At 40.9% G+C, this 14070-nt stretch overlaps 1 protein-coding gene across 4 annotated transcripts in view; it reads right to left on the bottom strand.

Moving 5' to 3' along the window:
- The window catches only part of ARHGEF26 (Rho guanine nucleotide exchange factor 26), a 122827-nt gene that overhangs the window by 55032 nt on the left and 53725 nt on the right, over positions 1–14070 (bottom strand). For all 4 annotated transcript variants that reach the window (XM_013057733.2, XM_004755588.3, XM_004755589.3 and 1 more), the window contains one exon: positions 1028–1180. In XM_013057733.2, the coding sequence (XP_012913187.1) occupies positions 1028–1180 (153 nt within the window). The remainder of the gene's footprint in view (positions 1–1027; positions 1181–14070) is intronic.

Raw genomic sequence — 14070 nt, 5'->3', positions numbered from 1 at the left:
TGCCAACAACACTGGTTTTGCACTTAAAAACCTCATTCGGGGTTGCCCGCTGTTGGTTTTCCCCCCTGCCCACACAAGAGTTTCATGAGGTTGTGGAGAGAGAAGAAGGGGCACAATCAGCCCTTCCCAAAGACTTGGAAACTTCAGTGCATTGTTTCTCTCTGCACCAACCCCAGTCCCTCCACAGGGGCTCACACATTGCGTAGCAGCTGACCAGAGCTCCAGGCTGTGGTGGTAAATGTCACAGCCCACTGGGGCGGGGGTGGGGGGGGGGTGATTGATAATAGCCTTCAGCCCCCAAGCTGAGTTAATGGCAATGCACACTGTGCTAGAGAACAGAGAGCTATGTGAGATAAGCAGGGTCTTCTGAAATAAAACAAGACATTACAGACAATCACTGAGTTTTAAGGCTAAAGCCATACACATCACATCAAAACTCTCAGTAACCTAAATAGGACAAAGGGAAAAAGGTGAGGAAGGATTTTTAAAGCATCATTTTCACAAATTAAAGTCTTTAAGAACATTTGTTTCTTTTGCTATCCTTCAGACCTTCCCTTCTCTCTTCACTTCTAAGTACCCAGAAGGGGAAAATCGGCAATTCCTATTAAAAAAAAATTAATGGAGTTGTCACCTGAATGAAGGAAGATTAGAAGAGCAGAGAATCTGGATCCTAGCCACTAGTTCAACTCAAATACTCTCTTGGCCTCAGGCAAATTACTCAATGGCCAGTTAATGGCTTGGAAAGCGGAAGTTTTAGAATAATGGTCACTCTGTGTCTTACAGCAATTTAAAACAACAACAAGGAAAACAGTAACAGAAGCCATAATTTCATAATTGCTTTAGAGAGAAAGTTGTCCACAGACTAGATATTTCTATTCAAACACCCTCACCCTGAAAGCAGTACTGGGAAGCAGCTTATCAGAAGGCATTTCTAAATACGATGTAAGAGATCAATTAATTTCAATCAATGTGACCTAATTAAAACGAGGTTAGGCTATTCGCCGTAACGTTCAATAACATCTCTTACAACAATTTCTGTAGTGTGCGTTGCTGGTAGACTTCGTTTGTGCAGTACTTCACATATGGGTCAAATGTGGAGGCTGTGTGCTTTTCCACAATGTCACTTATGTCATCTATGAAGATATTACTCTGATGTCTTGCTTCCAACTCTGTAAAGAATCTGGAAAAACAAAGAAAAGCATTTACGTTTTCTTACATACACTTGAAGAAAATGAAAGACCATTCTCATGTAATGTAATTATACACAGGATTTGAAAGTACCAGGAGTACACAATACCAACTCGAAGAGATAACAAGAAAAAAACTATAAAGATTGTCTAAATTCAAATCTATCATATTAACATCTTATTATTTCAAGTGTTCAACTGAAAATACTGATAACAGGTACTTCTGTGCTATCAGATATATTTTAGAATGTACAGATTTCACTCTTTTTCCAAGAATTTCCTAGATACTGGAGGGGGTGCAGTCATGTTTCCATATTTGATTGTATTGAAAAGCCTATGAGCAAAATATCTAAATAAGTACTGAAAAAACAAGTCAGAGGGGCAACTGAGTGGCTCAGGCAGTTAAGTGCCCAACTGTTGATTTCTGTTCGGATCATGATCTCACAGTCTCGAGATAGAGTCCTGTGTCTGGCTCCATGCTACTGAGCATGGAGCCTGCTTAAGATTCTCTCTCTCTTGGGCGCCTGGGTGGCTCAGTGGGTTAAAGCCTCTGCCTTCACCTCAGGTCATGATCCCGGGGTCCTGGGATCGAGCCCCACATTGGGCTGTCTGCTCCGTGGGGAGCCTGCTTCCTCTTCGCTCTTTCTCTGCCTGCCTCTCTCTACTTGTGATCTCTATCGATCAAATAAATAAATAAAATCTTTAAATGAAAAAAAAAGATTCTCTCTCTCCCTCTCCCACTTCCCCTCTCCTGCTTAATCACGATCTCTCTCTCTTTCTCTCTCAAAAAAAGAAAAAAAAAGTCCGAAATAAACCTAATTCTGCATCTTTTCTCTGAAAATAATCATATTATTTTATATCTAATAATATGCTGATATTTAACTGTATTCAGAAATTATTAAGATCACATTTTAGAATTGCCAGATTTGGGGTATATTTATATCTATCTATGGGGCGTCCAGTCAGTGAAAATTAAATTTCAGATAAATGAATTATTTTGTAGTACACGATATGTGCAAAAATAGTAAATGGGACGTCTTGAGCAAACACCCTGTATTTTATCTAGCAACTCTGGAGGGCAGCCAATTTTAACAGAACATCAAAATCAGATATTTGAAATAAGTTTCCACCCAGAGCATTGCTGCTCAAAACTGCAGTCCACAGACCAGGCATCTAAGAGCTTACTAGAAATGCAGAATCTCACCACCCATGTCCATCCCACTAGTCTGAACCTGCATTTTATCAAGATCTTCAGATAATTCAAATACACAGTAAAAATTGAGATGAAACTCCCTAGATCTCATTTACTGTCCATGTTTGGAGGGATAGGAAAATCTGTTAGAAAGCACTTTTACCATGTGGCCAAAGCACCTTCCAAAAAAAGTCTAATGAAAGTGAAATTAACAGTGATTTCTAATTTTGACCTCTGGAATAGTCATACAAGAGAAATTTAGTTTTCTTTTTTAATTTAATTTAATTTTATTCTATTTTATTTTATTTATCTGAGAGCAAGAGAAAGAGAGCACATGAGGAGGAAGAGGGGTAGGGGGAGAAGCACACTCCCCACTGAGCAGGGAGCCCAAGGCAGGGTTCAATCCCAGCACCCCACCCCCATCATGACCTGAGCTGAAGGCAGAGGCTTAACTGAGGAAGCCACCCAGGCGCCCCATGAGAAATTTAGTTTTCAATAACCTTTTTAGCATTCATCACATCATCACTCCTAACTAGTTTGCTGGGTGGATTCCAAATATAAAACTCAAGGCTGACAGCGAATGAGACAACAGAAATTTTCACAAGATGAGTAACAGTAAATATGAGCTAACATCTTCTCACGTTTACGTCTCAGTTATTTTCAAAAAATATCCTGACACTCAGCAATAAAACAATCTAGATTTTAAGAGGTTTTGATTTCACATATTTACATGTACATTAAACACAATGCAGTATAAACTATTAGTTTGTCATCATTACCAATTTTATTTTTTAGCATTTCCATAGGATCTTAAAAGATGAAGAAATACACCTTAACTCCGAGAAAAGTAAAATTATTTATGCTCGGACAAAGTATAGAATATTTTTTATTTCCTTTAAGGAGGATTTAGGGAAAATAATAAGTAGGACTCCTATCCATAGATTGTCATCGGCCTAATTATCCAAGCCCTTTGTTGAAAAGAGCAAAAGAAAAAACTTAAAGCACACTTGGCTGGGTTATTTGGCTTTCCTTCCAAAGGTATCAGGGTTAATATGCACAATTCCTAAATAGTCAGAAATACCAAATTATGTTCCAAAACAACTTCATATCACTTTGTCAAGGCTAAGTATATTAACATTCACGTAAAATATCAAATGCTCTCCTAAAAGTTTCAGCAATTGCAAAAACAACCTACTCTAAACCTCTGTTTGCTAAAGGATATTTAAAAGCCATTTCTTAAAAGATATTTTCTATAAAGACGGGTTCCTGACTTCAAGAAATCCGTGTTATATTGTGAAGGTAAGGACGATAAACATAGAGGATATAGTGGAGGGTTTGAGGGGTAGGGAAGGAAAAAATGAAACAAGATGGGATCGGGAAGGAGACAAACCATAAGAGACTCTTAATCTCACAAAACAAACTGAGGTTGCTGGGTGGAGGGGGGTCTGGAGAGGGTGATGGGGTTATGGACACTGGGGAGGGTATGTGCTATGGTGAGTGCTGTGAAATGTGTAAGACTGATGATTCACAGACCTGTACCCCTGGGGCAAATAATACATTATATGTTAATAAAAATAATTAAAAAAAAAAAAAGAAAGACAACATGTTTGCATACAACCACATGTTGGAACACATGTGCCTAAGGGTGGTGGCGTCAGTATCTTTTATTAAATTACATGAACTATGTATGTTTTTAATTGGGGTAAAATATATGTAACAAAATTTGCCATTTTAACCATTTTTAATTCAATGGCATTAATTATATTCGTTATGTTGTACAACTTTTACCACTATTTCCAAAATATTTTCATCACCTCCAATAGAAATGTTATACCCTTTACGTAATAATGCTCCATTTCTGTTCTCCTCAGCCACTAATCACTTCTTTTTGGTGGGGAGTGGGGGGGCTGAGAGGGAAGGGGATTGAGAATCCCAAGCAGGTTCCACAGCCAGTATGGAGCCCAACATTAACATGGGGCTCAATCTCACAATGCTGAGATCATGGCCTGAGCTGAAATCAAGTGTCAGACACAACCAACTGAGCCACCTAGGTGCCTTCTGACTACTTCTAATCTACTTTCTATCTCTATAAATTTGCCTACTCAAGATATCTCATATATGTGGAATCATAAGTTATTTGTGCCTTTTGTCTGGCTTATTACATTTAGTGGGTAATGTTTTCTAGGTTAATCCATGCTGACATATATAACAGAACTTTATTCCCTTTATGGCTGAATAATACTCTATTGTGTATGTATATCATATTAAACTTATCCATTCATCAGCTGATGGACACTTAGGCTGTTTCTACCCTTTGGCCATTGTGAATAAATGATTCTGCTATGAACATTTGCACACAAGCATCCGTCTGAGTCCTTGTTTCCAAGTCTTTGGAGTCATATACCTAGAGGTGGAACTTTAACCTCACTGACTCTGCCAAAAGTAGTATATACCCGGAAGTGATAGTATAATACCAAGAATCAGTACAGAAGAAACTGAGCTATAAGCCAAGAAGAGATTGTTTCATTAAGTGAAAATTGAATAGAAAATGATCCTTTCCTTCCCAGCACGCATAGATGAGTAGCTCATGGGAAGCATGGCACCCGTTAATTACAATACAAGACCTATAACAGAGGCATCCAGTGAAAAGTCCAGAGGGCTGGTGACTGATAGCGAGGAAAGGTATGAGGATGGCATTAGGGGGAGCAAAGGGGCAGGGGAAACAATGTAGCTACAGGCACGAATCGGGAAACTGGCATTCAGTGGGGCTGAGGTGTTGACCACAGGAGGACCAAAGGCAGAGAATGAGGACTGAAAAGTAGGTCAGCGCCAGACTGCAAAGGCTTGACTGTGTGCTGAGGAGCCTGTCTTCATCTGTGGACAATGAGAACCACTAGAGGTGATGAAGACAACCAATTATTCGATCAAAGAATTCTGAGGACAGAGAAGGGATGGAGTCCAAGTGGGGAGAGGACAGACCACAAGCAGGCCAACAAAACGGCTAATGTGCACATCGAGCCTGGTAGTGGGGGTGCGGGGGTGTGGGAAGACACAGAGTGGGGTAACAATTTGGAGGAAAAGTTCACAAAACAACAACAACAACAAAAATCATCAGATGGGAAGTCAAGAAGATGCTGGGGTTTCTATTCAAGATTTCCAGCTGAGCAGCAAGGGGGGCCATTGATCACAAAGATAGGGATTTAGGAGTGAGGGAATGTGAGAAGGAACAGTTTAATTTTGCCTTGGACACATCAAAAGGACAGCTAGAAAATACATGTCTGTGAGAATTCAGAGCCACAGGAGTTCTATCTAGGTAGTACGTGGTCAGGATTAGTTCACTTTTAGCTGGTTTTCATATAAATGCAAAATATTTGTTCATTATTTTAACTCCACGTGTCTTTCAGGAAAATGTTCAAAGAAAACTGAAAAAATAAGAAACCATTCATAAGGTCATTACCATGTAAATCTAAGAAAAGAATGTTTCAGAAGCAAATATTCCTAATCCGTTTCTTGTCTTTAACTAACTATTATAGTCTGAAGGAATGCAACTACATAACCAAAAACAACAGTAAGTTGGCTTTTCCCAATGAAAAGGAAAATTCATTTATCACAGTAAAAGCCTTGCCAAAGTACAAGATTAAAAACAAAGCACTAATGAAATATGTGTTTATGCTACTTACTTCAGTATAATATAAACCAAGCCACCCATCTTTTATTTTGACATTAGCATAATTAAGACATAATTTAAAGCTTCCTATGTGAAATTATCTACTGGTTATTTTGGCAAATTTTCATATTTTACTAAGTGAGCTGAGCTACAAAAAGACCAAAAAAGTTATTATTGAAGAATGAGATATTATTTCAATAACCAAAGATGCTGGAGATCCAAATCAAACCTGAGTAACAGCATTCTGGTTCCCTCAATGAAATTTAAATGAGTTTGTGAAGTAATTTGGCTTATTTGAAGGACAACATTTTAATGGAAATATATTTCAGTACTGTGAATGTTTGTTTTGTTTTGTTTTTTTTTTCTGGAACAATACTTCATTATTTCATTTCTGTAGCATTACCAAGATGATCATGTTTTATAAACAATGTTACACAATCTTTTGCTCTTTCTTTTTTCTCCCCAAAATTCTATTCTCATCATTAAAGTCTAGATTTTGAGAAACCTCTAAGGTACCAGAAGAGGCTTCCTGGAAACAGTACCTCCTAACCAGAAACCCAAGTTAGCCCTTTTTGACTGTTGTCTCAAGGGCACAGCACTATCACACCCATGTTTCAGATGATTGCGACCTGCCCATGTAGCTCCCCAGTTGTGCAGAGAATGGTCAGACACCAAGGACACCACGGTGGCGTCTCAGGAGTTGGAACTTCAAGATGACTTAAAGCAAGTCTATGGTAGAAAAGCTTAATCATAGCCTGGTATTCTTTTTCCTCTAAGACTTCCTAGACTTCCTTCTAAGACTTCTTTGCATATTCTCAAGGCTTTCTGTGGCTGCTTTAGCAAGTGATGGTCTTAAATGCAGAACTGCATTGTGGGGTAAAAACAAAGTCACCAATGAGGTAGCTGTTTCTGATATAATTGGCACATGTCCTTTTGTTAGTTTCCCCTTCTTCCTTCTGTAATGGGTAGAAAAGACACAAATTTGAGCTATACATATACTCAATACCTTACTAACAGCCATCATTAAGAATTAAGAATTAAGCTCATTGGCACTGTGACTGGCATGTCAAACGGGAGTATTCCTGATAGCTCTTGAGGACTGTAGGGTAAATCTACCAATATATAGAGGAATTAAACAAACAACAAATGTGATTCAATCAGTTAACCAGCGAAATCTCCTCACACGTGTCTAGCTTAAGGTGACAGGCTGCGGTAGACATCAAGGAGCAAACAGTCGATACGAATGATTACCAAGCCCAGTGCTACATGCTTGCGATATACCGCCTCATTTTAAATTTAGTCTTCAAGCCTACTTCCTGAGATGACTATTAGACCCATTTTAGAGATGACAAAACCAAGGCTAAGAGAGCTTAAGTCAAAACTCAAAACATCTGAGCCTCCATCTGAACCAGAGTCATGGCTTTCCTGAGTCCAGCGCCCGTGCTCAAACCACCCCTACCACTTCTGCGAACAGATGCCCACTGAGCTTGCCCCTGAGCACCGCCCATCCTTCAGTCTAGACAGCCAGCAAAAAGACTTACAGCTGGAGCTGAGAAAGCACTAAAGTATTTTCCAAGAAGACCGTCAGCTGTTGAATCATCTCAGCACATAAATCGCACACATCAGCGTAGTCAGGACTCCCTCCACCCCTGTGGATTTATGCTGTGGCCAGATCCACAGGACAGTGGAAGAGCTGTGGGCCACCCCAGGGGCAGCCTCCAGGAGAGACCACCAGGAAGGCCACAGCTAGTGATGTGTTCTGGTCCTGCCTGTTGCACCAGAAGCAAACACTGGTTTACAGGTGCCCTGCAAAACTCAGAGTCATTCATTTCTTGCCCCCCTGTGCCCAGCTGCGCTCCACTTTCCCTACCAAACCCTGGCTCAATCTTTCAAGTCTCGGATTAAATTCCATCTCCTTCAAGAAGTTTTCCCTGGCCCTCTGGGTTGGGTCATTCCACGTCTTTATAAACACCTACTTCTCCTTTGGTATCACTACTATCATTGTAACTAATTATATTATGATTGTGTTTATGTTTGTCTCTCTTAGCAAGGTCTAGAGGACAGGGACCATGTGTTCTTTGTTCAAGTACTGACCCTAACCATTGTATGACCAAAAAACCTGGCCACAGTACCTGAAACATATTAATCAAATATGTGATGTGACAAATCAAATTTGTGTTTGAAATAGAAAATTAAAGATAAAACATGTTCAAGTAATTTTGTTTTATGGGTCTTTTACCAAACATGTAACACCCACAAATTGGTCAGTCTCTACTTTGCTTTACTCACGGATAAATCAAGTGAACGAGGTTTTTTGTTTTTTGTTTTTTTTTTTTAAACTAACGACTGGATTCGTAGAACAATGCCAGGTACAGGGAGGGTAACCAGCTGATGAAGACACAGTCCTGTCAAGTAGGGTCACCAAAATGAGACCAGGTCTGTTCAGTGCCAGCTACAGTCTAAAAAACCTGCCGGACCAGCCCCTTCCCCTACCCAGTTTAGAGAGGATTCTAATTGGTCTAAGAAGCACTCTGCACTCTAGCGGGAGAGCCCAGAAAGTAGGGATCTGGTTATAATCACCGCTGTCCTGTGCCCTTCCTGGAATGGCATCCTTTCAAGGTACTTTTCCTTCATTAATATCCATCTGCCCAGAAAGCAAACTCAAATCATTCTTGGACTACAACCTCACTTGAATAAGCTGTCAATCGAAACAGCTGCTGTCTCCCACCAGAGAGGGTCATATTCACTTGGGCTGGAGACATGTAACATACCAGGCAGGTTTCACACGTCTAAGTTGTTGTTATATAATAAAATATCTCCACTAAACAAAGAAATATTCCAGATAAGTAGCAGCAAACTATGTGCTGCTGGAAACACTTTCCTAACAGAGCACCAACAGAACATTCTGTACTCTACCAAAAATGAATTTATATTCTGCTGTAGATAAGTGAGACCTGGGGCTTGCTCGGGGCTTTGCGTTGGTGGTTGTGTCAACACTAAAAGATGGGCATTGATTTCTTTTACGACTGCACTGGACTGGGGATAGCAGTGCAGGACAAGAGTACGACCACAGACCCACGGTAGGCATCACCAACCAACTGTGGCCCTCTCCCCAGAGGCAGAGTCTGCACTCCAAGCAGACATTTGGGATCAGTCAAAATCGATGAATAAGATGAAGTTTACCTATGAATGCTTCCCTAGACTGGCAATCATGGAAAATATGTTAATTTGACAAAAACAGAGGCTGTAGTTTCTCAGTCAGACTCCCCTACATCCTAATCTGGTCAAGGTTTCAGGCTGTTTCTTCCTCAGCAGACGATGTATCTTGCCCTGTTCTATTTAGCCTTTCCTTCTGAAATTTTCTCTCTAAATGGGTAAGGGATAACGGTTGAAATTAAGAGTGGTTGGGAATGTGAGATGAAAAAAATCCTAAACAAAAATGTTCTGGGAGCCCTAACTCCCATTCTGATATCTCCTGCTGGATCCTTAAAATCTCCAGGATGGTCTTTGTCAAGAGATGCTTATCATCCTATGAAAACATCTAAGATCGGCCTAGGCATAGGACAGAAGAGACTGTCCTATGAAAGGTGAAAGAAACTAAGGGTTTTCTTACCCTAGATACCACACAACACAGAGCTTGCTTGCGTTTAAATCCTGCTCCCCTGGGTACCTTCAGCTCAAGGCACCTAGCAAATCCCAAAAAAAAGGAGGGTGGAGCTGGGGACCAGGGAAGAGAAAGGCAAAGAGAGACTAGGGAGCTAAGTGCCCCCAATGCTCCTCTATGTCCCCTAAGGCTCCCCTTTAATTAGTTCTTCCTCTCACTGGTAATGTACATACTCAAAGGGAAAGAAACAGGACCACACCAAGATAGGAAAACAGTGTTTTAAAAGTTCCTGCATTTTTAATGTCATTAGACTATTTTCACTTAAAAATGAGAATTTAAAGTAGTTATCATCTGAATCTTCACAAAAATATATTGGAGGAAAAGGGGCTTGTTCCCATGGTAGATTATCTTGTTTCGGTGCTACTCACTGCATTCATCCCTATTGTACTTCTCCCAGAATGAGGGTCACATGCTAATGAAGGACAGAAAGCATCAGCCAGTACTCTTATCCAAAGGTCCTTAGAAGAGATAAATGCTGCTGTATGAATGGGCCAGTGATGCCCTGACTTATTATGCACTGCTTTACAGTTTTTAATTTTTGTTTTATTTGAACACAACTGTTAATTTCCACACAATGGAAAATCACCCCCCAATTTTATATATGGCCATGTGGACGGAGATCAAGTAAGCCTGGCTCACCACTGAATCTGCAGGAACCTAGCAAAGAATAAGCACTCAATAAATGTGCCAAATGAAATCAATACTAGATGCCTGCCCTTCCCCCTTTGTTAAAGTGCCATCTTCCAAGGAGAGCTACAGCCTGTAACAATATGAAGCAAGTACCCACCAGGTGTGCTTTAATAACTAAACTACCAGGGTGCTCGTGGTATGGGTGGGTTGGGGCGAGGTGGCTCCGAACAGCCTTGTAGGTCGGCAAATATTGCATGGCGCATGCGTGTTTACGCTTTATACACAGCATCTGAGATCCTGGGTTTGTAACTTCAGGGGTAATTCCTCTAATCCACGGCCTGGCAAAAATCCTTTGAAAACTCACAACCTAGGCAAGATTTATGACTTCTGAGGAACTGTTTCCTTTTATTAGATGACAGTTACATAACCAATTCTGTGACCCCTTTACCGTCGCCACCTGGAAGAAGATTACTGTGTTTAACCCTCACTCCTAGTAACGCCAGCAGGAGAGGTACCTGAGCACGTGGGCTCTCCTCCTCACTACCGGGTCTTCTGTTTCCCACTTAAACGGCCGCACTCATTCCGCACTCAAACATGTCCTTTACTGTAAGTTGCCTTGGGCCTTTTGTGGATGCAGTTGGGAATATAAATTATCAATTATAAACAAACCGGGAAAACGTGGATTTCTGGTGGCTGCTGGGAAAAAGCACCGAGAATAAATTTATAGAATACTGGAACAAAGTCAAGTAAAACAAAACAGTCTTCGTGCTGAAGCCCCCTTTCCTATTGTGGGTTGGTCATTCTGGAATAAAACCAGCACACAAAAGAACACATTTCTCTTCAGGCACTATTTCCAGATCCTTTTAGGTGGTGCCCACAGTATTTCAATCAGAATTCAATCCGCAAAGAACATTTAAAGTAAACCCCACATCTCTGCATCTCTGCTTTTCTTTATTAACCATGTCCCCAAAAGCTGTCCTCCTCAAGTAAGAGATACTTCCTATGGCTCCCATCAATTTCATCAAAAAGAAAAACAATTAAGGCACAATTTAGAAAAAGAAACATGCTGCTTGTCTATACAAGGGAAATAGAATTTCATATCCTCTCTGACATTTTTCAAACCTGTTCCAGTTTATACAGCAGCTGGCTCCAGTCCCCACCCCCACCCCCTTCCCACAGCCCTCTCCAACTTTCATCAAGGACTTTTAAAATGCTTTCCTTTTAGATGATATTAGCACTGGTTAGCAAAATACCCAAAGAACAGGATCTATGGGATAAACAAATTGTCATCCTGGCTGTAAGTTGATTTTAGATCATGATAAATCTGTTTCTTCATTTACTAAAACAAAACAACAACTGAATGGAGAAGACGGGGTCAATCTTCAGTCCTGCCACACACAGTAATCAGCCCCAGAAAGACCACCAGCAACACAGCAAAGAGGGAAACATTCCGGGGTGGGTGGGGGGGGAAGGGAGGGGCCAAACGGAGGGGAGCTTGAAGGAACAAAAAGAGGGATGGTGAGATCATTAGCCTCCAAATCACCATCTCAATACCAAAGACCTGGGTTCCTGCTTTTTCCCAGTATTGGGAAACTATGATCTCTTATCTCACGAGTAAACTCTATTAGACTGTAATAGCTGTAAATGAGTACACTTCCAGATAAAGTCAATTTCACACATATTGTAACAAGGCTAAGGGTGTACCATCACAATGCACCTCTGAAACACGTGCGCAGGCTCAGGAGCCAAATGGCCGAGATTCAAATGCCGGTTCTCTCTTTTATTAGTGGTATAACCTCAGGCAACTTGCCCAACATCAGTAAGTCCCATTTCCTCATTTGTAAAATGGGAATAATAATGGTATGACCTCATGCGGGTTGTCATGATGACTGAATGAATTAAAACATGTTAAGTGGTTACAACATGGTCTGGCACATGGTACACGTTCATTAACATTATCATTTAAAGTGCAACAAATGCCTTTCCCTCCAATAGGAATGCCTAGAACTCACAGATCTTTTAAATAATGCCATTAAGCGGTCTTGCTTTTCCAGTCCACTCTGTTCAAGGACAATAAGCCCAACTCCTATATTTCCATCAATTAAGTCTGGGTGGGTGGGCAGGAATAAACTAATCCTGCCATCCACCAAAAAGTCTCAAAATCACAGGTATGCATGTCCTCAATAACTTAAAAAAAAATTTAATAGGTACTTAGCAATGACAAAATTAGAGGAGGATCTAATCGGTCCTTTTGAGGTCCTACTATGCTTTGGTACCTTTTCCGTGAGTTATAAAGGGGAAAGCAACAAACCAGGGCAAAATAACCATTTTCTACTGAGAAATTTACTTTACACTGTAAGAAATCATGTCACAATTAAGAGGCTTTAAGCTAGGCAAGGCACAGGCATACTTGGCAAAAACACAAAAGGCACTGTGTTTCTGTGTAGGGCGCCCTGTGGCAGGCTGAATCATGGTCCCCGAAGATGTCCATGTCCCTTTCCATGCTAAAATGACTTTGCAGATGTGATTAAGGCTCTTGAAATGGGAAGTCATCCTAGCTTATCCAGGCAGGCCCAGTGCAATGATAAGGGTCCCTCTAAGCAGAAGGTAGGAAGATTAGGATCAGATAGAAGAGGTAAGGACAGAAGCAGAAGTCCCAGAGAAAAGAAAACACGATGCAGTTGGCTTTAGAGATGGAAGAGAGGGCCTAATCTCTGTTCCTTCTCCAATATCTAATATCCAATATCTGTTCGAAGGCCCCTCTATTACTCACAGGCCTGACTTCAGAGCTTCATCACTTCCAGAAAGTAGAAGGTACGAGACCCAGCTCCCTCTCCTACTCATTAACTATTCACTGAACACCTATTATGTGTCAGGCTCTACTTTAGACCCACAGAACACACAGCCCAGGGTAATTCCAACAAAAATCCCCTAGCTCCTAGGGAGGTGAGCTCTCCCTGCTCTAGTCCTTCTGGGCCTACTGGAGAACTGTTCAAGCAAGTAGTAGCAGCACTGATGAAAAACAGAACAAAACACTTTCTCTTCTAAGTCCCCCAAAAGACACTTCAAAAGGTAAGAGCTTTGGATTAGGTAACTGCCAGAAAGGAGGCGGGAGATGGGCAAGTGAGGGAATGAATGGTATGAGCAAAGATGGGAACTTGGCAGTCCGTGCCCAGGGACGGTGGTGGTGGATCCCAGAGTTTGCGAATGGTAGACTTTTAAAGGAGTCCATGATGCAGAGGAGTTTTGGAACCACTGGCTTTGTATAATGAAAACAGTGGACACAGAAAGATTACACATTACATTAGGTGAGAGAAGCCAGTCACAAAAGACCACATATTATATGATTCTTTTAATAGGGAGTGTCCAGAAGTCAGATCCATAGAAACAGAAAGTGATCAACGCTTGTCTAGAGATGCGGAAGTCTGAGGGAAAATGGGCGGTGGGAGCTAGCGGATACAGCCTTTCTTTCTGAGGTGATGAAAATGTCGCAGGATGGACTATGGTGATCTTTGTTCAGCCTGTGAATGTACTGAAAACCGCCAAATTACACAACTCAAATAGATCATTTGTATGGTATGTGAATTGTTCTCTCAATAAAGCTCTTTAATCAAAGGGGCAACAGCTGGGAAATGGACAGAAGGGGTAAAAGCTGATGTCCATTAATTTCATTTATGTCTAAAGCACTGTCTTTTCCTACTTTCCCAGAGAGTGATTCTGTATGTGTTTG

Source organism: Mustela putorius, unplaced genomic scaffold (genome assembly GCF_011764305.1).
Source record: "Mustela putorius furo isolate JIRA1106 unplaced genomic scaffold, ASM1176430v1.1 tig00003834_pilon_pilon_pilon, whole genome shotgun sequence".
Taxonomy (NCBI): domain Eukaryota; kingdom Metazoa; phylum Chordata; class Mammalia; order Carnivora; family Mustelidae; genus Mustela; species Mustela putorius.
The sequence above is the reverse complement of the archived record's forward strand: the minus strand, read 5'-3'. Positions and strand labels throughout refer to the sequence as shown.